This window comes from Antechinus flavipes, chromosome 5 (genome assembly GCF_016432865.1).
Source record: "Antechinus flavipes isolate AdamAnt ecotype Samford, QLD, Australia chromosome 5, AdamAnt_v2, whole genome shotgun sequence".
NCBI classification, from domain to species: Eukaryota; Metazoa; Chordata; class Mammalia; order Dasyuromorphia; family Dasyuridae; genus Antechinus; species Antechinus flavipes.
In genome coordinates, this window is record NC_067402.1 from 164,042,730 (window position 1) to 164,068,588 (window position 25,859).

Here is a 25,859-nt window from a genome sequence, read left to right on the forward strand (position 1 = left end):
TTTTTTATTTCATGGACCCCTCTAGCAGTCTGGTAAAGCTGATGGGCCTATTCTATGATATATTTTTAAAATATTTTCAAAAGTATATTCCAATATAATTAATTTTCCTTGTAGTCCTATATTTTGTATTTTATGCATCTAAAAATATTATTCTAAGATGGCATCCATAGACTTTGGTAGACTGCCAAAGGGATCCGTATTACAAAAAGTATTTAAGAGTCTCTGATCTATGTTTTTTTAAGTTTCTCTCTCTTTTTTTTATAGCTTTTTATTTACAAGATATATGCATGGGTAATTTTTCAGCATTGACCGTTGCAAAACCTTCTGTTCCAACTTTTCCCTTCCTTCCCCCCACTCCCTCTCTTAGATGAGAGCCCCCTGATCTAAAGGAAATCACATAAATCTGGCACTAAATTTCAAAGGCTCTTACTACTCTCATGGTTCCTTGCACAAAGTAGACCTTGATAAGTGTTTGATGAATTAAAGTATCCAAGAACTGATCAATAAACGGCTTTTAAATAAAGACCCAATCTCAAGAAATGCAAGATAGCTAATAGTAAGCACCTAAGACTTAAGAAGTTAAAGGGATAATTATTTTACTAATTTAACTTATTTATAAAATGAGAATAATGACATTAGATTTTCACTTCACAATTGTAAAGCTGTATGAAGTATATCTGTGAAGGTTCTTAGTTTTAAGAAAAGGAATCATATTAAACTATTAACTTTATTTCACACTTCAGAAAATGTTGTAGAAAGTTGTAGAAGAATCACTGGTTAGATCAAGAAGACCCAAATCTGAATTTTGGTTTGCTAGGATTCATTGGCTAATCACATGATTTACTTCCCTGAGCCTTAGCTTATTCATTTCTAAAATGAGGTAACATATTACCTATTCAACAAGGCTGTGGCAAAGAAAATGCTTTGAATGACTTATGGGGAGAAAAGGAGGAAACAACTTATAGCTCAAAGGAAGAAACTACAACCTGAAGAATTGTAGATGATCAAAAAAGAAAGAAGAAAAGACAAATGTCAAAGGGATCTATGAAAAAAAAAAGCATGTTGTTTGACATCAATAAAACATTAGGATCTTCTATGATTAGCAGAAAAAACAAAATAATACTTACTGAATTTTAAAAATTAGCAAGATTTGTACTTTGGTAGAACCCAGGTTTCAACACTCAATCAGTAAGCATTTATTAATCACCTAATATATAGCAGGCACTATAAGTGCTGAGGATTAAACAAAAGGGAAAGATAATCCCTACCCTTAAAGAACTTACAGTTTAATAAGGGAGACATGTAAACAAGCATCTACACAGCTGGCTATGTACAGGATAAATAGGAAATAAGTAACAGAAAGAAGGCACTAGAATCAAGAGGGTTAGGGGAAAGGTTCCTGTTAGGAGGTGAGACTTAAAGGAAATCAGAGGGATCAGGAGTCGAAGTAGAGGAGGGAGAATTCTAGGGATGGGCAACAGCTAGAGAAAATGCCAAGAGAGGGAGCGTTTGCTCATGGAATAGCCAGAAGGCCAGTGACAGACTGAAGAATCTACGTTGGAGAGCAAAGTATAAAAAGGCGGGAAAAATAACAGGGGGCTAGGTTATGAAGGATTTTGATTGTCAGAGTATTTTGTATTAAATTCTGAAAGCGACAGGGAGTGAATGAAGTTTGTTGAGTGAGTGTGATGATCATACCATTAGTGGACCAACGAAGGAAGGCTCAGAGGTGGGAGAGACTTGAGGGGCAGTCCCACCAGGAGGCTATTACAATAATCTGAGACATGGCAGTATCAGAGAAGAGATGGAGGAGGAGTCAAGGTGTTGCAAAGGTGAAAGTGAGGGAGCTCGGCAACGGATTGGATATGAGGGGGTGAGGGAGATAAAGAGTCCAGTATGACTCTTAAATTGTAAACCTGAGGGACTGGGAGGATGGAGCTGCCCTCTAGCATAATGGAGAAGGTGGGGTATGTAAGGGTGAGAACATGTAAAGGTTTTGGGAAAAGATAAAGCATTTTGGACGTATTAAATTTCAGATGTATACTGGACAATCATTTTGAAATGTCTGAAAGGTAGATATAAGAACTTGGAGGTCAGCAGGGAGTAAGAGGCAGGAAAGGTAGATGAGCATAGAGATGGTAATTAAATCCATCAGACCAGATGAGATCACCAAGCAAAGCCGTACAGAGCAAGAAGAGGGTCCACCAAAGGAGAAAGAGAAGGATGGGCCAGATATTTAGCAGTGTTGCTACGCTATCCTTCTCTATGAAACACAGTACTTGGACCTCAAGACAGAATCTTTGGTAACAAGAAAGAAAAAAAAAAAAAAAAGCATTCTTCTCTCTTTAACACAAGCTGTGATTTTGCAATCTTTTAAATTCAAGGGACGCATTTACATGTAGAACTTAGGTCTTTGGGGTGCATCTCTACATTTCTTATATTGCCTAAAGAATGTACAATTTAACATCTTCAAGATGTGCCAAATTGGTCTAAAGACAGATTTTCATATTTAACCAGGGGCTGGAAATGGAAACTATATATTTTCAGGGTGGTGCCCAGAACATTGAATTTCATTCTAATCTGCCTCCTCCCTATACCTTGTTCTTTTCACTTTCTCTGAAAGAGATCACTTTCATTCTTTTTAATTTCTCCTGAACCTTTGCCATCATTGTCATAAGAAATCAGGGGCACAACTACAAAGAAAGAGTTTAGAAGATGGCAGGTGCTTTGTGGAGCCTTAGAAAAAACTGAGTTGTGGAGGTCAATTGGAGTCTGAAGTTCTTGCTTCAAATTCTGGCACTTCTTAATAACATGTAACCTTAGGCAAATCACTTTACTTCCCTGAAGCTCAGTTTCCTCAGCTGTAAAAGGAAGCTAATCTGTACCTAATTTTTTGGATTGCTGTGAAAACCAAATGCATGTGAAACACTTTTAAACCACAGCAGGTTCTGAGTGACATTTCCGATTATAATGTATAAAAAGCTATTCTTGTTTTAATATTTAAGGCAACTATTCAAAGCCTTGATGTTTTGGGAAGTTATCTTTTTTATCAGTTCTGCTCTAAAGAGTTACTAGGTGCTTGGATAATATGATCAAAACAGAATTTGACTACAAACTTTGAAATTACTACCTTTCTATGAAAAAAAAGGAAAAGCACATCACATATAATCTCTTGCCTTTATAACATCCATATGAAGGAAGGTAGCAAATATAGTTTAAATCTGGAAATGCAGAAACTGAGGTATTAAAAGTGTCCCATTATGTGTTCTAAGTTTGTCCCAAATAAACTAAAAAAAGATAAGCTCACCTCCTAAAGAAACTTCCTTGAGAATATCTTCAATAATTTTCAAAAAAGATAAATTGCAGCTAAGCCCTGCAGTCAATAAACATTTATTAAATGCCAGGCACTGTACACTGGAGAAAGAAGAAAGAAAGAAAAAAAGAAAAAGGGAAAAAAGAAAGAAGAATGAAAATTTCCTGTTTTCAAGGAGTTCAGTTTAATGAGACTATATGCAAATAATTATGTGTCCTTTCTATATAGAAAATAATCAACAGAAGGAAGGTATTAGAATAGAATTAAGGGAGACTAGGAAAGGTTCCTGAAGAAGGTAGGATTTTAGCTGGGACTTGAGATGAGGAGTGGGAGCATTCTAAGCATCAGGGATAGTCAGTGGAAATGCTTGGAATTGGGAGATAGTGTCTTGAAGGAATAGCAAGGAAATCAAGGTCCATGTATTGAACAATAGGGGGGTGGGATGGGATAGAGATATAAGAATACTTCAAAGGTAGGGGAGACAGTTTATGAAGTGTTGCTGCTTCTTAATAACGTTACTGATAGAATCTGAGAATCATAAAGGTAGAAGGTATTTTGCCTTATGAGCTTTGAGAACAAAATTTCAAGTTCTCAGCTCATCTGGGTGGGCATTCTCACACATCTCAGAAACATTATCTCCATAGTCTATCTCCTACGGGTGCTGTCAGTTTGCCAGGAAGGCTATGTCACTGGAAATGGCCATTTATTCTTTGGTAATGACAGATAGAATGCTGCCCTATTGAAGGCTGAACAAAGCCCTGCCTACCTGCTAACAAACAAAAATGAATCCTTAGAAAGCACTTTATGCAATAGACTCTGACTTATCCCACCCCAGACCCAGGAATTTTTTTAAAGCAGCATAAAACTAAGATAAGGTGAAGTGGAGTCTATCCTTCCCTGGCAGACCTTTCTCCCTCTACTCTCTCTGCTCACCCATAAACAAAGAACCAGCTATCTGGTCTGGCCAACTGGAAAGCTGCCATCCAGGAAAAATGAGGAAGCCTGCAACACAAGTCATTATGATAATATATTAATAGGAAAACCCAACTCTAATCTTACCAGAAACTTGACTTGACTTCATGAATCATCAAAAACATTCTTATTCTCACTAAGTTATTCTCACACTAAAAAGCTGACTGATCTTAGGGTCAAGTCATATTTTGACTATAAAATGGGAGATTAGGAATGGATCTATAATGTCACTCTCAGATGAGGAATTTCCTTATACCAAAGTAGATTAGCATTTTCTGTGCAACTTACTGTTTCAGAAAATGGCCTATTTAAGTGACCTATCCAAGGGCATCCAAAAAGTATATTTCAGTGGCAGGACATGAATACAGGTCTGTCTGGCTTCCTTCCAATTCACATCCAGCCCTTTATTCATTATACTTCTCTCTTTCAAAAATGTAAAACATTTTAAAAGAAGTTTTTTTAAATTTAATGATTTTTCATTTTAATGTATTTAGAACACACTAAAAATATGTAGTTAGTAATAGTTTCCAAGACACATTCAAATACTGGTAATTTTTAAAAAGGAGGAAATCCAAAAAGAAACAGGTACTTATATTCACCTTAATTGCTGTTGCTAAGAAGGGAAAAAAAGGTTGAAATAACGAAAATCAGGAAGATTGAGAGACAAATGGCACTTTTGGTCAAGTTCCCTACTCTCCCCTTCCAATCTCTTCTACCAGACTCACACTTTGACTTTGAGCAAATAACTCTCTTGAGCGTCCATTTCTTCACTTACAGAGAATGAATTAATGGGACTTGGCAACTAATTCTGAACCTGGGAAATATGGAGAATGGTAGTACCCCCAGTAGAAATAGGAAAGTTACAAAGAAAAAGCACATTAAGGAGAGGAAGACTTTGAACACACTGACATTTAGATTTCAGGTAGAGGGATCCAGCAAGCAGTGTGAGATGCAAAACTGTAGGATAAAAGGATCACAGTGGCCATTGAATCCAATCTTTTCATTTTGGAAAGGAGGAAACTCAGCCCAAAGACACTACTTGACCTGGGAGTGTAGGAGAGAGATTACAATTGGAAAAACGACTTTGGAGGTTACAAGTGTATCCATGAGAAGATGTTGTAGCTGCAGAGAAAGAGATGACGTGGAAATGTATAGTATGGTCTTACAAGAGTTATTTATGTGTATAGATTAAATATAGATATGTTTATAGATATCTATGTATATATAAATAATATATATGTGTATATATGAATATATATAATGTGTGTATATACCATATATGTAGATAGATGATAGGAACATAGATAAGTAGATGTATAGAACATAATGCATTTAATTATAATCTTCTTTAGGGTAGAGGGAGGGGAAAAATAAAATTAAAATATACACAGCAGAGAACAAAAGAAAACAAACAAGGAAGCAAAGAAAATCTGGGTAGCTTTGAAAACAGTATATAATATTTGTTATATGAGATTTTTTTTGAGATGGAAATTTATCGTTTTCTGTTCTGCTATGTACATGGAAATGTTCTGTTTTAAATTTTCTCATTTCATATTTAAGCTGAAAAATGAATTAAAAATTTCCCAAATAAAATAAAAATAAAAGAAACAGATGGTATTACAAATTATGAGAAGATGTGTTTCCAAGGTGTGTATAAGAGCCCACCAAGTTGATTTGACAACTGTAATTGAGCTCAGTGATATAGCAAATCAATTCCAATTTTATGAATCTCAGATTTTATTGCTGAAATGTAAAGTAATGATAAAAATCATACTATGGATGTTTTTAAGCTATTTCATAACAGAAGTTGGTCTGTTCATTGATTCATTGAATATTAGATGACGAAAGGTTTACTTCATTCTCTTTTTGTTTTTAACAATGACCCTTTGAGTGAGTTTGGAACAAATCATGCTGACCTTTAAATACCTTAGTTTCTGCCTCTCTAAATTTAAGATTTCTAGATTTCAGATGTTACCATATTCTATTCCTTCATGTTAAATGTTGTAAAATAGTAGTTTTCAAAGTGTGATCCAAAGATTCCCAAGACGCTTTTAAGGGGGTCCACAAGTTCAAAACTATTTTCATATGTATACTAAAATAATTTAATTTTTAATATGGTAAATATTAATAGATATAACCTACACAAATAAAAGTTATTGGAAGTGCTGGTGTCCTCAATTTTTAAGAATGTTGCTGAGACTAAAAAGTCTGAGAACCACTGTGTTAATTGTTCTGGGCTTATCAATAGTAGATGAAGAGTAATCAGCAAAGATAGGCATGGAATATACCCAAGGTTGATTCCTTAGCCAAGCTCCTTTGCTTGAATCAGCCATACTGATCTCCACTAATTAAACCACCGAAAATAACATTGTTTGAGTTCTTTGTTTGGAGGATTCATTTAAGTTTCAAAAAATGTTTCAATCCTTTTTTTCCCCTTAAGATTCATAAAAATTTTATTCAAAGGACTATTTCTAGCTGGGAGGTTACAAATTCACGTGGTTAAAAAATTCTAGGTAGGAGGTTTCAATTCATGTGGTTAGAAAAAGAGAAAGAATCAGGTGATATATGCAACTGCACACTCAACACAAACCAGGGCCAAAATCATTCATTCGTTCAATAAAACCATCTCAGGCATAATTAAAGCAGAAAGAAACATTTGCCAACTATTAAGGCCAAGGACACCTTTCTGTCCACAGCATGCACCTACCTGGCCCTTTGTTCTAAGGCAGTTGCCATTCAGGGGACAGGTGATACCAAGTGTTAGGCAGGAATATTAACTCACAATGAGGCGGCTAAGATTCAAAAACTAGAGGTTAAATATCAATAAATTAATAGATCAACATTCATTAAGCATTGACTATATACCAGGTACTATATAAATACTAGGGATTTTTTTTTTTTAAGGGCCAAACATAGTTCCTATCAAAGACCTTGCAATCTAAAGAGAGAGACAAAATGTAAACAAATGGATTCAAAACAAACTATATAAAAGATAAATGGGAAATAATTAAAAATGGGAAAGCACTAGAGTTAAAGAGTTTGAGAAAGCTTTCTGTAGAAGGGAAGATTTTAGCTGGATTTTAAAAAGAAGCCAGAGAGATCAGTAGACTGAGCAGAGGAGGGAGAAAGTTATCGCATCTTGATCACTAACTGACCCAATGACAATTAAACTTCTCCAAATAGCCTTTCCTTAGGTTGGCCTCCGCTTGAACCCTTCACATGCAGAGAACATTCAGGACAGTCCCTAGTCCCACTTTTCATACTTGTATAATGTGTAATTATAACAACTTGTTCTTCCAGTGAACTGAGTCCTAGATTATTAAAGCAACATGCTAGAAATTCCTTTCTTCTTATGGCTCTGAGCTTGTTTCAGATTTTATCCTTGCCTGGTACCCCATCTTCTCATTCCCACCCCCCCTCATCTTGAGTCACAATCTAAAAACATGGTCAGATGCCACAGAGTACATGGTAACAACTTACTTGTATATATGTCATTAAGGCCACTAGGATCTTTCACCCTCTTCAAGAAGAGCAATGATTTCTTTCACATAACACCTCAATATCTTTTAAGGAAAAACTCGCATGGAGGCGAGAGGTTAAGACATTGCTTCTACCACAGTAGGAGACATACTTGAAATGCATTTGTGTTCTTTGGCAGAAAAGTAGTAATTTCAAGATTTTAAATCAAACTCTGTAACCTTATCAGAATATCCAGTTATATGCAAATACCTACTAACTTAAGAACAGCAACAATAAACAGATAACCTCCCAAAAATCCCAACCTTGAAATGTTTGCCTTAAATGTAATTATCTCCATGCATATAATTCTCAGATCTACTTATCCAAGCTACCCTCTCTTCTGATTCTCAGTCTCTTATAATTTATAATTATATATTTTAAATTGGATGTCCTACAAAAGTCTTAAACTCAACCTGTACAAAATAGAACCCAAGCCTCTCCTCTTCCTAGTTTCCTGACTACTGTCCACCATACCACCATCCTCCCAGTCGCCTAAGCTCACAGATCTTGTCATCCTTAAGTCTTCATTATCACTCACCCCAAATATCCAATGTTGCCAAGTCTTTTCATTTCTGCCTTTACAACATTTCTCATTTATATTCCCCTTCTTTCTTCTCATAAAGCCACCAACTTTATCACCTCACTTGGACTTCTATAGTAGCCTTCTGGTTAGTTTCCTTGCCTTAAGCATCTCTTTAGTCTAGTCCATCTTCCATTTAGTTGCCAAAGTTGCCAAAACTTTCTAAAGTGCAGGTCTGACCACAACTCTTCCCTACTCAATAAATTCCACTGGTTCAATACAAAGCCCTTTGGTTGATTCCTTCCTACCTTCTTAAACTTCATTGTGTTCAATAGTCTCTTTGCTTGTTTCTTCACCTTTCCTAGCTCCATCCACTGCTAGTTTTTCCCCTGTGAGCTGACCTCCCATTTACAGTGTATACATCATGAACATGTACACAATCATTGACATGATGTTTCACCCATTAGAATGTGTGTACTTTTAGGGCTTTAGCTTTTCTTTGAATCATCAGCACTTGGTACAGTGCCTGGCCCATAATAAGCTCACTACTGAACGCTTATTGACTGATGCAGAAGTCAGATTATAAGAGTTTGAGGAGATAGTGGGTTGTTCAGAGGGTGAAACAGTGAGTCAAAATTCTTGAAGTTCAGCAGTGACCAAAAAGAGAAATATAGTCGATACTTCTAGGAACTCCTATCAGCCAATGAAGCCAAAATAAATTACTTCTTTAATGTAAAAAAGAAAAATGCATTGATTTTTAAAATTTTAATCATTTCCCCAACATACCCCTATTGGACCCTTTCCTGTAATAAAGAATTAAATAGAACTGACCTACAAAACGAAGTTTAATGGTGTAAACAATACTACTTCCAGAGTATCTCACCTTTATGCTAAGAAAAGATGTTTTCATCATCTCTTATTAGGTCCAAGATTTGAAGAAGGACTTACTTTCCAACCAGCAAGGCCAAAAACACTTCTACAAGTGAGTAACCCATAGGCACTAAGACAAAGTGTGCCAAAAGAGTAGCAAGAGTAGGAGGTTTCAAGGAAGCTGGTGAAGGCATTCTAGGCAAGAAGGACAGCAGGGATTTGGGTGATATATAGTGGGAGAAAAAAAGAAAAAAAACACAAATCCCTGAGTAGGTTTCATGAGACCGAGGTATAGAAGACTGGAAAAAGTAGGAGGGAACCAGGTTTTGAAGAGCTTTAAAAGCCAAATAGAGGATTATCTATTTGATCCTGGAAATGATTAGGAGCCTCTGGGAGTTTAATGGGTGTGTGTGTGTGTGTGTGTGTGTGTGTGTGTGTGTGTGTGTGTATGTTACGGTCAGACCTGCAATTTTAGGGAGATGATTGTAGCAAACCAAGTGAAAAATAAATTGTAGTAAGGAAAGATGAGGCAGGAAGACCAACTTAAAAAAAAAAAGAGAGAGTTAAATTTTTTTTTTCATGAAACTACTTCCCAAATTTCAATGATTCCCATCCCAATGCCCAGAGGATAAAGTCTAAAAACGTCTAAATCTGTTATTTACAATCCTTTCCCAATTTATCTTTCAAACCTTTAGTACCTCTCCCTCCCTGACCTTCTCAGACTGGGCCACATGGCTTTCAGCTTCTACAGATTAGCTCCTGCTGAAACCCCTAAGTAAAGATCTCAACTGTGCCTCTCTATCTTTGCATAGCCTGTGCATCCCTGAGAAAGGCCACTTGGGGTCCACCTACTCAGTGAAGCCTTCCCATGATTCCAGCCCATAAGATGGAAAGGGGTTTGGAGCTTATCCAATGCTAAGTCCTTAGACTGAAGATAAGAAAATGGAGTCCCAGGGATTAAGCAGATTTGCTCGGACTACACAAATATTCTTTATTTTTAGTGAAATATCTCTAAAAAGGAAACAGAAAAAAGAGTTCTAGCATAAGGGAGCAGTCCTATTGAAAATCTCCATTGGCTCTATGTTTCTTTTTTTTTTTTTTTTTTTTTAATTTAATGATTACTTTATAATGACAACATTATTCCTTGCACTCGTTTCGGCTCTATGTTTCTATGAAGACCGGAGAAATAGTGACATTTCCTCACTATATGAACTCTAGACTTCCTATACATCTGCTGCTCTGCAGCATGACAAGTTAAACCCAGGTCTCGGAATTCTTAGGAAGAGGGAACTGAATTGGGACCCCCATTAGAAGAAATAGGAAGATGGAGGCAGGGTGGGTGAACTTCAGAGATCTGGCGACACTACGGGCTAATTTCCTGAATGTCGAACCTTATCCTTCCAAGCAGAGCAAAATTCAGTTCAACAGCTATTAAAAATCGGACATTCAGTTCACCAACTATTAAATGTGCTCGTTTCTGCCTAAGTCCATGTTTGCTACTCTCTCAAAGTTTCTCAACTCCTTGGGGAGAAGACGTTCTACTTTGTCTATGCGTATGCACTAAGAGACACACAGAAAACATCATGGGAATTTGGAACTGGTTAATACCGTGAAGTTTGTTTGGGCCAAGGGGAGGGGTGTTTGCATAAAGGAGTGATTCTCTATCTTAGTGTTGTTAGTGTAAGCTTAGGTTGCTGAGACTGAGGATCAGAGGAAGCTGGGTAACTTTCCAGGGTTCACGGGAGCTTTGGAAGAACTTTGGGGGAGAGAAAATCCTCAGACTCTTTGTTACTGTCCATCCCGAGGAGACCTCCATTTGTTTGGGACTTCCAGTGACCTTGACAGAGGACTGCTCTCCTCCCAGTTTCAGTGTAGCAGAAAGGGAATGCAGAGGGGTGAAAATGAGGTCTAAGATCAGCATGTGGAGCAGAGAGCTAGAGGAGAGGGACTAGGACATGGCAGGAAGAAACTGGAACTGAGACCAGGAGAAACCAGTGGATGGGAAACCTGAAGGTCAATCCATAACTTTTGCCCCTCTTCTCCCAGAGCACAGAGGTGACTCTGGCTAGGAGCCCCAGCAAGCATTTACTGTACTACTTGATACTTCTAATAAATTGCATGACCATTGCTGAATTTTGACTAAGCCTATAATTTGTGGTTTGAGATTGAGAGGGTAAACTAATCCATGGGAAAGGAGTTTTACCTGGTTTCCTTTAGAGTAAAGGCTGAGCCAGTTAGAAAGTTTTTATAATTTTTGGAAATTTACAAGCGTTCTCTAAAACAGACATATTAGACTACCTTTGAAGGGAGGGAGAAAAAACTGATAAGGAGACAACCTATAGCAGACTGAGGCATAGGGGATTTATGTGCTTCTCCTCAAGTATACATACTTGCAATATTCTGTATCACATACCCACATCCCATGAGTTCTCCTATAATTTTAGCCTTGTTTGAAACATCTTTTAATGTGAATTCAAGGTTAACTAAATCATGTTTGACTCAAAAGAATTTTAATACTTAATAATACCAAACATTGAGTTTTGTATCTTTTACCAACTTTTTTTTTTCTTTTTGCTGAGAAAGCAAAGACTTCTGCCTTTTTGTATTTTTTTTTCCTCTTATATCCCAGGTCTTAAAATAGAATTTTTTTCAGAGAAGGTTACATCTTCTCTGAGGGCAGTTAGCTGTAGGTACCTGGTGGCAGTGTTGGGTTAACTACACTACTTTATTTAGGGCTTTGTATTTAGCAGCAGTCACATGCTGATCCTGTCCAATGACCCAGACAGGCAGGAGGGAACTCACACCATCCCCTTTTCAGCTCCACCCTTGCCCTAAGGAATGGGTCCTGAAAGGAGAAAGGTTCAACTAGAAAATCCAACCATAGATTCTAAGAAACCCAAAGAAAAAACTATTTAATTAAAAAATTTAATTAGGGAGGATTTACATCTCCATGCACACATGTGTGCATTCACACATACATGCAAACATTAGGCACTGCCATCACTCACCAAGGTAAAACTTCTGGACCGAGAACTGCTCCTTCTGCTGTCCAGACTCCCATCTCTGCTTAAGTCACTGTGCCTGTAGCTGGGTGACATGTCAGAGTCCATTTCCAAACAGTCTGATGTCAGATGATGTCTGGGCATCCCCACAGGAAGCTCAGCGGCCTGCTTGATCACACAATGAGCAAAGAAGCCAGCACTGAATCCCGGAGTGGAGGATCATCTCTAAAATTAAAAAAAAAAAAAAAAAAAAAATTACACGCAATGTAAGCATGACCTAAATCTTAAATCAACTTTCGACCTACAAAATGAAAGTGCCAGCAGGAGGTCACCTTATTCAGGAAGTATATGTGAATAAGTTGACCATTAGATCAAAACAAGTAAATGAGAAACCCGAGTCCTGGTTCTGTCAACAATGTGCATGATGACTTAGTAACCCAAAGTACATATGGGAGCCGATTAAGTAAGTAGAACGAAGGCTCTTTTAGTGGTGAAAATGCAGTGAAACCAAATTTGGACACCTTGGACACCTTCTTCTGCTCTCACACTTCTATATTTTCCTCTCTTTCATTGTTGCTCTAAATCAAGAGTTCTTAATTTTTTTGAGTCATCAACTCCTTTGGCATGGTGAAGACCATGGATCCCTTCTCAGAATAATGCTTTTAACTGCATAAAATCAAATGCAGAGGCTTACAAAGGAAACCAAATTAATTGAAATACAGTTAATAAAAAACTAAAGTAAAAATTCATGGACCTTACCTCCCCCCACCCCCCACCCCCCGACATAAATAACTAGATCTTAGACATTATACCTGGCTCTAAAGCTATTTTATTAATAAGAATTTGATTAGAACCAATTCTAATATCATCTTTACTTGTCCTACCATTCTGTTCTGTTTTTAATTTCAAAGATTACTAACTCTAGAACAGTATCATTTAAAGTACCTGGGTTAACTAAAAATAACAATTAAATATTCATTTCTTTAAAATGACAGTTCCTCCCCTAATTCTCTCCCCTAATCTTTTCCAGTTCCACCCAAAGTCTCTATTGTTTTCCTATTAAACTAAGATATCCCATTTTAAAGATTTTTCTATCTGGAAAATACTTGAGCGCAATGGGAATAGAAAGGTTAAGTCTAATCCAAGGTCACATAATAAGTTGATATCAGAAACCAGTCCAGAAATTGAGTCTCCTGATTCTCAATTAGTATTCTCAATCTAGTGTACTTTGTTACTTGAGGTCAATCTGATCTTTGCATCTTTCACTATTCCTCCATCTTTCCCTGTTCCCATGTTGGTAATTACTTTCCACCTTGTTTTGTTGTTTTCAGTTTGTTTCCAACTCTCTGAGACTCTATTTGGATTTTTCTAGGGAGACATACAGAAAACATTTGCCATTTTCTTCTCTAGCTCATTTTACAGACGAGGAAACTGAGGCAAACAGGATTGAGTGATTTTCCCAAGGTCACATAGCTAGTAACTGTCTGAGGTCAAATTTGAACTCATAAAAATGATTCTTCTTGATTCCAGACTCAGCCCTCTATTCACTGTACCACATTGCTGACTATCATGTTTTATCTCTCCTTAATGCACTTAATCATTCACACTATATATTATAGTTATCTTGTCGGCTTATTCCTATACTAAACTCCCAGAGAATGGGAGTTATCTAAACTTTGGGGGAAAAAAAACCAAAACTCTCCTAGTGATAACACAATCACTTTAGCACAATGCTCTGCATGGAATAGGAGTTAATGCTTGAAAGATGAATTGAATTTGCTTTCTCTTACATCATTCTGTAGCAGTTGGATTCCACCCACAATATCCCAGACAGAATAGCATTAATAATCCTTCAAGTTAAGGGGGTAAAAGAAAAGTCACTAAACCAGAGCTACTGAATTTAAAACAGAAGAGGTAGAAGGATTCAAAATGCTAAATCTGCAAGTTAGAATCCAGTTTTGTGATCAAATCTTTAAGAAATTTCTTTTGAATCCAATAGTCCTGCAGATATGATGCTTTATACCATTTTTTCCTATTCTCTTCAAGAGGAATTCTTGACTATCTCCGTTGCAAAGCTAGCGCTTTAATCAATGGTGGTCTCAGGTTTTCTATACCTTATTATTTAACTAACAATCTTTTTTTCCCTTTGCCTCAGACATTGAAGCATCATGAAAAATCCCCCCCTCTGTCCATTTATAAGCCCAAACTCATGCAAAAGACTGTGTGTTGTCAGCTAGCAAGATCTTGGAGCTGCCAACTGAGGCTTAGCAGCTAAAAGGTGATTTCAGATTTCTTTAGAGATCGGAGTGTTAGCTTCTTTAGGATAGCACCAAAGTATGAGAGGTGGGGGTAGGGAACTTCAACAAGGAATGCAAGGAACAAGGCAACTGAGTTGTCCCGGTAAACTCACTCCTGTGTATTCTTCTGACTATTTTGGCAGACAGCCCGGCTTAAGCTCCTGAGCAACAGGAAATCAAGTGCCCTTAGCAAAGCCTCTCCCAAGATCAGCAGAGGTAACAAAACACTGGGCAAAAATGGCCATGACTCTATAGAAATTCACTCTGTATTTGTTCCATGAGGAAAGTCCTATTAATCACATACTTGTTGATATGATGCTGTGCCAAGTAGCCTATCACACCTTCTACGAGACTCTTGAGATCGGATAAACCTATACAACCTTAAGAACAACTTACCTCAAGAATAACATACCTAAACACACTAAAACAAAACTTCGCATTAATGTAGCCCCATTTTGACAGAGAGTCAGTGTGAAGTTGTGCCTAGAGAATTTTTAAGGTCTAAATTTGAATTCTGCTGAAATTGCTTTCTCTGTGATCCTAGGCAAGTATCTTACCACCCTTCTGCCCCTTTTCTGTTACCTGTTCCTACCTACTAGGATTGTTGTGAAGATCAAAAAAATTTACTCTATGTAAAGTACTTTGTGAGGCAGCTAGTATTCTGTGGATAGAGTTCTGAGCTGGAGTTTGTCTGGCCTCTGTTTGATTTAATCAGTCAAGGAAATGATGAACATTCTGTTATTTTTGCCAAGAAAGCCCCATGGACAATATTAGCTTGCTGCAAAATATGGGGTCAAGAAAATTGTTTTTGTATCCTTCAGCACTTAGTACAGAGCCTGGCTCATAGTAGTTTCTCAATAAATGTTTAGTGTTTATTTTGTAAATCTTAAAGTCATAGATAAATGTGAGCTTTCATTATTAATAGAGAGACTTTTTGAACTATCAGCTCACAAGTAGGCAAAAGAATTACAGCTATATTCTTCCCTCCCCACAAAGGACTCGGGGCAAGCTAAAATATGCAAAGAAACCATGTTCCTTCCTCAACTGAGTAGCTTTAGAAACTCTAGGGTAGTTCTCATACTCAAAGCAATAGTGAGGAATCCTTGGACCAAAGGGGATGTCTACTTCAAGGGAAGGCAGAGGATGGGGGGGATTTCAATTACACACACGACAGATCCATTGCTAATCTTCAATCTGGAGGATGGATTTATAAAGTTTCCAATGGTTAAGAGGGGCCATGCTAGGTTTCCTATTATCTCTTCTCGGTTTGGGAGATATTGTTGATCATTTCATGATATGACCTCCTCAGTCCCAACTTCTAGCTCAAGGCTCAGAGCAGCCCTGACTGCTTTTCCAGAGGCCCTGGTAGCTTTTAGGTAAGTCGTTGTCTAACATGGAAAGTAGCCATTCCTCTGATTATTTGATCCAGGACATCCTACTCACTCTCTGTCACCCTTGACCTGCTCTTATCGATGTAGATGGTACCCTCCACAGTAGATCTAACAGTTAGACTATTTCACCAGATCTTCTCAAATCCAGGTCCCTGTAACAGAAGAAGTTCATCCACTCTGTGAAGTAACACTCTAGGCCCCAACCTAGTTGTTTGGTGATAGTGTGTACAAAATAGTCCATTTATCCAACAATTGTCTGGCTGCAGAAGTAATACTATGCTTCATCTTCACCTCCCATTCAGCCTTCCATCTTAGGACAGCTGCCTGCCACCAAGTGTGTACCTCCTCCCTCTACCATTTCCACTTCCTCAGAACAAATACTTCCAGGCTAGTCCACACTCTCTTGGATATATTGTCTTGTTAAAATCTAAGCTCCTTGAGGGCATAGACTATATATTTTAAAAATCTATATCCCCAGCATTTAGTAGAGTACTTGACAACCAGTAAATGCTTAATAAATGTAAAAATACATTTAGCCATGGGAAGGAAAAACTTTTTGCTTTATCAAATTCCTAATGCTACAACTGTTGGGTTTTTTTTGTTTGTTTGTTTGTTTATTTTGGTTTGTTTTGGTTTTTTGCCAAAGATGAGCTCATGCACAAGTGATTCTTCACACAGAAAAATGTTTCACGGTACCTTTAGCTTCATTTCTTCAGAAATATAGAGCTAGTAATCATAACTGTTAATGTGAATGGAATGAACTCTCCCATAAAATGGAAGCAAATAGCAGAGTGGATTAAAAAAACAGAATCCTACAATATGCTGTTACAAGAAACACATTTGACACAGAGAGACACATACAGTGTAAAGGTAAAAGATTGGAATTTATTATACTTCAGCTGAAGTAAAAAAAACAGGGATAGCAATTTTGATCTCAGATAAAACAAAAGTAAAAAGATATTATTAAAAGAGATAAGGAGGAAAAGTACATCTTGATATAGAGTATAGTAAATAATAAAGTACTAACAATACTAAATGTGTATGTACCAAGTAGTAGAGCAGGCAAATACCTAGAGAAGCTTTTAAGCCAGTTACAGCAAGAAATAGGCAGCAAAACTATTCTAATGAAAGACCTCAATCTTTCCCTCTCAGAATCAGACAAATCTAATCAGAAAATAAACAAGAAAGAAACTAGGGAGGTTAATAGTATCCTAAAAAACCTAAATATGATAAACCTCTGGAAAAAATTGAATAGGAACAGAAAGGAATACACCTTTTTCTTGGCAGTACATGGCACCGACATAAAAACTGACCATACATTAGGGCATAAAACCTCACAATCAAATGCAAAAAGGTAGATTCCTTCCCTTACTTCTCTGTATAATTGTGAAGTTTTAACTCATCCTTTCCAGGATCTTTCCCGATAGCTGTTTTCATCCTATTCCATACTCTAATAACTTACACCAGAACAGGACAGTCTCAACTTTTTATTCTGTGTGTCATGGACAGTTTGTGAAGCCTACTAATCCTTTCTCAAGATGTTTTTAAATAATTGAAAAAAAAAAAACAAATTTCACTTAGAGGTTAGTAAAAATAAAGAGGTATTTATGATCCTTCTTCTCTTTCCAAGTTCACAGACCTTCTGAAATCTATATATGAACCAATACATTAGAATGTTTCTTGAGGTAAGGTTTTTTTTGGTTGTTGTTTTTTTTTGTTTTGTTTTTGTTTTTGTTTTTAATCTCCACTATTTGGCATAGAACCTGGGTGTGATTGATGAAGCAAGGAGAAGGAAGGCAGGGATAGGATCAAAGGCATATGGGAGGAGAGGAGTCAGCTGTAGCAAGGAATATAGTCATTCTTTCCTGTGACATAGGAAGATAAATAGAAAAATAGAAATATAAAGTGTGGAAGATGGGAACTGATAAAGTTCTCATTCCCTCCTGTAATTTCTCCTCAGAATTAGGCCACTCTTCCTGGCTAGCTCCAAATCACTCCCTCGTCTCCATTCCCTCTTTCATTCCCTTGAGTTCATCTATAGGCACAGTCTGCCCATATCAGGATGTAAACTACTTGTGGGGGAGTAGGGAAAGGACAGGGAGTAGGACAGATACTACCTTGTTTGCTTTTATTTTTACCCCCAATGCTTAGATCAGTGCCTGGCACATAGTAAGCGCATAATAAATGTACTTCCCCCCCATTCACACTTCTCAATTAAGTAGGAGACAAAGTGAATGTTTTTATGAGTGCACAGAGTGAGACTTGAAGATTCCAGAAGAGATTTGTCACTGTTGTAGGAAATTTAATAAAGAATAATAATAGCTAGCATTTATATAGTGTCTATTATATTCTTACATTTTTCACCTGACTGCACTATTCTGGGATTCTCCGACTTGTCTACCATACTCTAGGAAACTCATTCTTGGGAAGATCCCACTAGTCTTGATACTCCACCTCAACACCATGAACATCCAGTTCAGGAATCTTTTTTCTTGTCTAGCTGCACTATCCTGTAACATCACCAACATCATGTCCCTTTCCTCACAGGTACCTTCCCCCCTCCTTTTTTCCCGCCTTTCTGTACGGTCTTTTTTCCATGAAACCGAATACTCCTTGACCAGAGGGACTGTCTTCCTTTTTTTTTCATATTGTGTCCCAATGGCTTGGCACAGTGCCTGACATATGTAGTGCTTAACCAATACTTATTGACCATTATTGACTAATGCTGTGCTAGACACTGTTATAAGTGCATTTCAAATATCTCATTTGATCCTCACAATAACCTGGAAGGTTATATTATTATTTATTATTATATTATAATCTTCATTTTACCTCTGGGGGCATCTAGGTGATCTTAAGCAAGTCACTTAACCCTATTTGCCTCAGTTTCTTTATCTGTAAAATGAGCTGGAGAAAGAAATAGCCAATATCTTTGCCAAGAAAACCCCAAAGAGAGTCATGGAGATTCTGAAACAACTGAAACAAAAACGTAGATCAAGGAAGGGAGGAACCAGACTCAATGACTTGTACAAGATCAGATGAGCTAGCAAATGTTTGAGGCCATATATGTCTTATCTTCCCCACTCCAGGCTCAGCACTCTATCCAATGGGCCACCTAGCTAGAATCAACAAAACTTAAGCAAAAAGGTTTGTGGAGTAGTAGTGTGAATACACAAAATGACACAGCTTCCTGTCTGTCTTCTGCACCCCTTCTCAGAAGAATCTTTGTTGCTTAAATTCATAACTTCATGAAATGCATGTTTCAGTCAGAGGTTAATAAAAATGAAGATGTGATTTTTTTTTTCCCATCCAAGTTCATGGGAACTTTGAAATCTATTCACATAGATCTTGGGGGCCTACAGACTTCCAAAAAAACTTCTACTAAAGACTTCTACCAAAAAAAATTGGTGGGAGGGGAATTAACCTAGATGTACTAGAAATTTATATTTGTATTCATATTTCCGTGTTAAAGCGGGGAAAGAAAAATTCTATGGAGTTGGTAATCTAAGGGATTGAAGTATCTCTCTCTGGTTGTGTTAGTTGAGAACAGTTTGGGAGGAGGAACCTTCTTTTCACTGATACAAGGTCATGGCATTGTTGTTCACTTGTATCTGATTCTCCTTTTGGGGTTTTCTTGGCAGAGATACTGGAGTGTTTTGCCGTTTCCTTCTCCCGCTCATTTTACAGATGAGGAAACTGAGGCACTCAGAGTTAAATGACTTGCCCAGGGCACATAGCTACAAAGTGTCTGAGGAAGATGAGTCTTTCTGACTCCAGGCCTGGCACTCTATGCACTATGGTGCCACCTACTTTTCCCAACAAGGGCCTGGTAGAAAATTACTTAGCAGATTATCCACTTGGTACTTTGGAAGGCACAGAGATCCTGACTGAAGATAAAGCCTGCAGGATCTTCAGCTTCTGGGGAGGAGGAAGCCATACCATTTATAAATTCTGCCCAGCTAGAACAGGGAAGACACATTTAGATGATGGGAGTACCCAGGGTAAATAACTTAAAAGGAAAGAACAATGAAGGCAAATTTCCACTGAATTAAAATTTTGCCTATTCAGCCAAGGATAGCATGACTTGACCCATTCTATGGAGAGATTTGACTGAGAGAAAAAAATATGTGATATAGTAAACCTCAAAAGAAAAAAAAAAAAAAAAAGATCCTAGGACGTAGCAAGGAACACCCTGCTCCCAATTTCAAAGATAAGGAAATTAGACCCACAGAGTTTAAGTGATTTACTCAGAGATAATAAATGGCAGAACTAGGATCCTCACTCAGTCCTCTAACTAAAATCCAGATGCTCTTTTCATTGCATTAAACCAGAGAGGTTCAACAATGACTTTGAATAGTAATCCTAATTCCACACACTACAGCTCCCTCCCCTTTGTCCACCAAGTTACCTTCAACTCAAAACAATCAAACAGATTCTTTAGACATTCTATGATTTGTATTCAACTCACACCACCAGAAAAAGACTTGTGTGAAAAGACAAGATTTTTCTTTCAGGGAGCAGCTTTCATTATGTATGTTGTATTCTTAGTTTTTATGCATGGAGGGAAAACTGCTAGCCAGCAAGACCTACGTTGAGTTTACCCACAGACCAGCTAAATAAAGTTACAGCCACTTTCACAAAATCACAGCTGGAAGGAATTTTAGACACCAGCTAAGCTAGCCATTCTTAACCATTTCTGCATCTGAGACCCTTTTGATAGTCTGATAAAGCCTATAGAACCCTTCTCAGAATAATCTTTTAAATTCATAACTTCATGAAATGCTATCTATATTTTAGTAACAGGTTAATAAAATGAAGATATAATTGTTTTCCCATCCAAGTTCATGGGCCCTTTGAAATCTATCCACACAGATCTTGCGGGCACATAGACTGCCAATTAAGAATCGCTGTTCTACCAAAAAAATGGAGGAAGGGGAAGGACTTATCTGCACAAAAATATTTATAGCAGCTCTTTTTATAGTATCAAAGAATTAGAAATTTGAGGGGATGCCTATCAATTGGGGAGGGGCTGAATGAGTTGTAGGATATGATTGTAATGCAGTATTATTGTGCTATAAGAAATGATGAGCAGGAGGATTTTAGAAGAACCTGGAAATACTTATATGAACTGATGCAAAAAGAAGTAAGCAGAATGAGAACATTGTACACAATAATACAAATACTGTAAGATGATCAAGTATGAATGACTTAGCTATTCTCAGCAATCCAATGACCTAAGCCAATTCCAAAGGACTTATGATGGAAAATGTTATCTACTTCCAAAGAAAGAACTGATGGAGTTTAAATACAGATTGAATCATATATTTTTCATTTTTTGTGTGTGGTTTTTTTCCTTTGAGTCTTTGTCTTCTTTTATAACATGATTAATATGGTAATATGTTTTATATGATTGAGCATATATAACCTATATCAAATTGCTTACCATCTCAAAAAGGGGGAAGATGAAGGAGAGAGAAAATTTGAAACTCAAATTTATTTTTAAATACGTTTTAAAAATTGTCTTTGCCAGTAATTGTGAAGGTGGGGAATAAGTTTAAAAAAAAAAAAAAGAACCCTGAATCTAGTCCAATCCATAACTGAACAAATTCTGTATCATAACTGAACCCATTGTATCAAAAATATGGTTACATGGCCTTTGTTGGTATATCTTTGCTTAGGGGAAACTCAGGAACTCCCCATATAGCCATATATAACTCTCTTCCACTTCCAGAGAGCTCTAATTATTAGGAATTTTCCTTCTTGAATGAAGTCTTTTGCAGACTTGTACCTTTGTTCTAATTCTGCCCTCTTGAAGCCAAGAAGAGCAAATCTAATCCCTCTTTCATGTGACAGACACTTCAGACACTTAAAGATATCTATCATGGTACCCGTAAATTAGTGTTTAGTTGGATTGACTGATAGAAAAGATAATTTGTCTTAATCCGGGTGACTTGGAACAAAGTAGGCCCCAGGTGTCTAGGCTAGCACTTAGAAAACAGAGTGTAATTTAATCGTGACCAGTGTTTATTCTCCACAACAGAACTTCAGAAATGTTAGTACAGGTCAGGGTTTAGGGATTCCGACTTTTAGTCTCTGCTGTTCATAGTCTAGCATTTGCCACATAGCCTTATGCCCTCAGTCTTGGCACATGATAGGAAGAAAGTAATAATGTTTGTACTAAAGACAGAGAAGGCAGAGACAGACCAAGTAAAGAAGGAATGGAAATTTGAACAGTTTCTGGAAAAGTTCCCCCTTTTCCATTTCAAGCTATAAATTATAGAAGCTGTGTGGTACAGTGGAAAAAAGCATTGGAACTGAAATCAGAGGTTCAATGTCTGACTGCCCCTTAGTAGATGGGTAACTTATCCAAGGACGAATTTTTCTGAGCTCCTCTTTTATTATTTGAGATATAGGGATACTAACACACACTATCTGTTTCACAGGATTTTTGTAAGAATCATATTTTTTAAAAAAGTGAAATCACCTTATAATATAAGAATATTACATAAATATGGCCAGCAAACTGGAATTGAGTGATTATGCTTGTAATTAAAAGGACATTGTCCAGGGTAGTATCATTCTCAGAGTATTGGCCCTTCCTTTAAATCATTTTACTTGGGGCAAGTCACTTTTGCCTTAGTTTCTTTATTTGTAAGGGGCTCAGTCAAATTAGATGGTTTTAAACATCCTTTTCTACTGTAAAGTTTTATAACTGTCTTCATCTGCTGCCTATTTGATTTTTATCATCCTTTCTTCTTTTTATCCTTTTTTTTTTTTCTTTTTATCCTTTTAGGCATTTTAGGAAAGATTTCATACAAGAACTTAGGAATTTTATGAATATTTTTTATTTTTCCAATTATGTGTAAAGATAATTTTCAACATTCATTTTTGTAAGATTTTGAGTTCCAAATTTTTTTCTCCCTCCATTACCTGCTCCTTTCCCAAGACAGCAAACCATTTGATACAGATTAGATATGTACAATCAGAAAATAAACAATTAAAAATTTTAAAATTTTAAAAAAAGAATGTCTAGTAGTTACTGGAGGGTTCCATCAAAATAGCTTCTAAAAGATAACAGTTACATGACAATGTAAGTCTTAATCTCATATCTTAAATGTGAAAGTACTTTACAATGAGGATAGTTTCAGCGTGGTTATGGTTCTTTATTATTAGTGATTTTCTTTTCAAAGTACATAAGGGTGTGGGAGGAAATAGTGAAATAATTTTCTTTAATGTTAATTTTGCTCATGTGACAGCTTCAGTAGTAGTGAAACAAGAACTTACTTAAGGCAGGGCTCTCCTTAAACTCTGTTTTTGTTATGGTTCTAATTGTGGTACTTTCAATTCTTACATGATTCTTTACTTTTAACAAAAATGCCAAGTTTGTAAAATAAAAGTTAATTGATGAATTATCCTTATGAGCCCTTTTTGGGCATATCCTAATTCATTAGTTTAAAAAAAGAGAAGAGAAACATTGACATGCTAAATATTTCCTATTATTTGAATATAGAAAAACATCACAAAAATTCAAGGTGACTTTTCAGTTTCCATTTTTTCTAGAAAATATATTTTTTTAATAAAATGAATGAGATTTTACTTTAGTTGATCCCACCTGTGTTTATTTGAAACTTGAACACTTTTCTATTTCCATTCCCATTTAAGATTCAATTCCTAATTTTATAGAGGATTTGCTAAACTCCATGTTTCTCTGATATATATACAGAACTGACATAGCTAAGAAAACACAAAAATCACTTCTGCTGTCACAATTCATTTTTTGAAGAATTTTGTCTCAATTCAAGAAAAGAAAAAAACCACTAACATCTTGATAACTATAGAACTGGAAAATTTTCTAAACTTTTTCTGAAATTTCAACTTACCTGTAGTGTCATGGCCATGTCACAGCTGGCACTTTTTCCATTTTCCAAAATGTAGAGGAAAGTATCCAAAAGAACAGAAAGAACAAAATACCTTCAATAGTACCTTTTTTCTTCAGGTCTCATCTTCTCTATGCAACTTTCTCTTAAAACTCCACCATATAATGGTTTACTCTAAGGGAAACATTCTGCCTCAGGAGGCCTCTTACTATCTTGGCCCAGTTCTCAATGAATGAGTGAGCTCATCGATTTAAGTACTGCCTCCATTGGTGTAAATTTCAACCCTGCCCCACCTTTTCAAAAAGCAGTGGAGACGAAAACAAGTGTATGGGAAGCTTGGCTTAGGATCCAACAAAGCCAGATCCTCATAAGAGTATTTAGAAATGAAACCAGAAGGACAACAATAAATATACGCAAAAATGGAACAGGTTTTCCAGCATTTCTCTGGTGATCTCTTCCCATTGCTGATGACAGTGAATACCATATTTGAACTCTGACACCTCAGTATCTGAGGAATATGAGGAAGTGGAAATGGCATTTAAAAATGAAATTGAAAATGGTAGAAAATATAGTTTTAAACAATTAGAGAAAAGGGATATTGATTACTGAGAAGTCTCTAACCTGTGTCATAAACACTTTCTTTAAGAAGAGCTGGGTGGCCAGTGTGTGACTTTGTTTGGCTTGATTCTATTTATTTCATAGATCCAGAGCTGAAAGGAACCTCAGTTCTAGCCAAAATCCTCATTGTATAAATATAGAATCTGGGGCCCCACGAAGGTGAATTTCCTTGAGGAGTCATAGGTAATAAACATCAAGACATGAATCCACATCTTCTGAAGTCAGAGTTGGTGCTTTTTCTACTATTACAGGGAGTGTATCAATGAATCAGTCAACAAACATTTATTAATTGCCTGCTGTCCATCAGGTACTGTTCTGTGAGCTGGGGATGTGATGACAAAAATGAAATAGTCCCTCCTCTTAAGGAGCTTAAATTCTATCATCTTTGGGAAGGGACAGATTTTTTTTTTAAGTTTCAAAACATTTAAAAAGAATCATTAGATGCCAGCCCTGGCAGACACTGATCACAAAAGTAGAAATTATCCATATTAGCAAACATAAGGTAGCAAGTGGGAATTGTTTCAGCAAGAATTCCCTGTTTGCAGACTAGCTCAAAGCAAAGGTCAAAATCACTATCAAATTAAAAGGTAAGAGGTGAGGAGATACTGCTTCAAAATGGCAAATTTACCCTGATCTATTTAAACAAGCCAAGAACAGTTCAACTCAAAGGAAAGATGCCCCCAGTAAAAGGCCCCAGAAGCCCAGAGCTCATCTCAGCCAACAAAAACTGCATCATACTTCCAGACACAGCAGGTCAATCTAATGTTGGATGAGCCTAAGGTTATTTGGAAAACATTATAGAAGGGCAGGACTGAGGAGTATATTCAATATGAATTCACAAAACAAAAAGTAGGGAAGAGTAATACATAGTACTCAACCCAAGCAAATGAGATCATTCCAAGAACATTTATAGATGAAACTAGGAAGGAGAACAGATAGACAAAATAGAACACGTTTGTTTTGTGAATTGATAGTGTTCCCCATCTTCAGCCATGCTCCTCTATAATGTTTTTTGGATGTCCTTCTGTTAATCAGTTGGTAAAAGAAATGGGGGGCAGCTATACAGTTCAATGGATAGAACAGTGACCCTAAAGTCAGGAGGACCTGAGTTCAAATCTAGCCTCAGACACTTAATAGTGTAATCTGGGCAAGTCACTTAACTCTAATTGCCTCAGCAAAAAAAAAAAAAAAAAAAGAAAAGAAAAGAAAAGAAAAGAAAAAGAAAGAAAGAAACTAAGAAAACAAAAGATAAAGTTTTAAAATTTTTTTTTATTAAAAAAGTGTCTTTCATAACATTGTTCCAACCTGTATCTCCAGATTGTTTCATATTCTCTTTCATAAACTCTACATTCCACCCAAATCAGCTTACTTATCATTTTGGAATGTGACAATCTCCCAGTTCTATTCCTTTGCTTAATCTATCCTGGATGCATAGAATAGTCTCTCTTCTCAACTCTGAAATCTCTAACTCCTCCTGAAA

At 36.7% G+C, this 25,859-nt stretch overlaps 1 protein-coding gene across 1 annotated transcript in view; it reads right to left on the reverse strand.

The window, feature by feature from the left end:
- PROSER2 (proline and serine rich 2) overlaps window positions 1-25,859 on the reverse strand; it is a 68,449-nt gene that overhangs the window by 30,766 nt on the left and 11,824 nt on the right. The window contains 1 exon segment of the mRNA XM_051963283.1: window positions 12,203-12,421. Coding sequence (XP_051819243.1) covers window positions 12,203-12,340 — 138 coding nt within the window. The 5' untranslated portion in view covers window positions 12,341-12,421.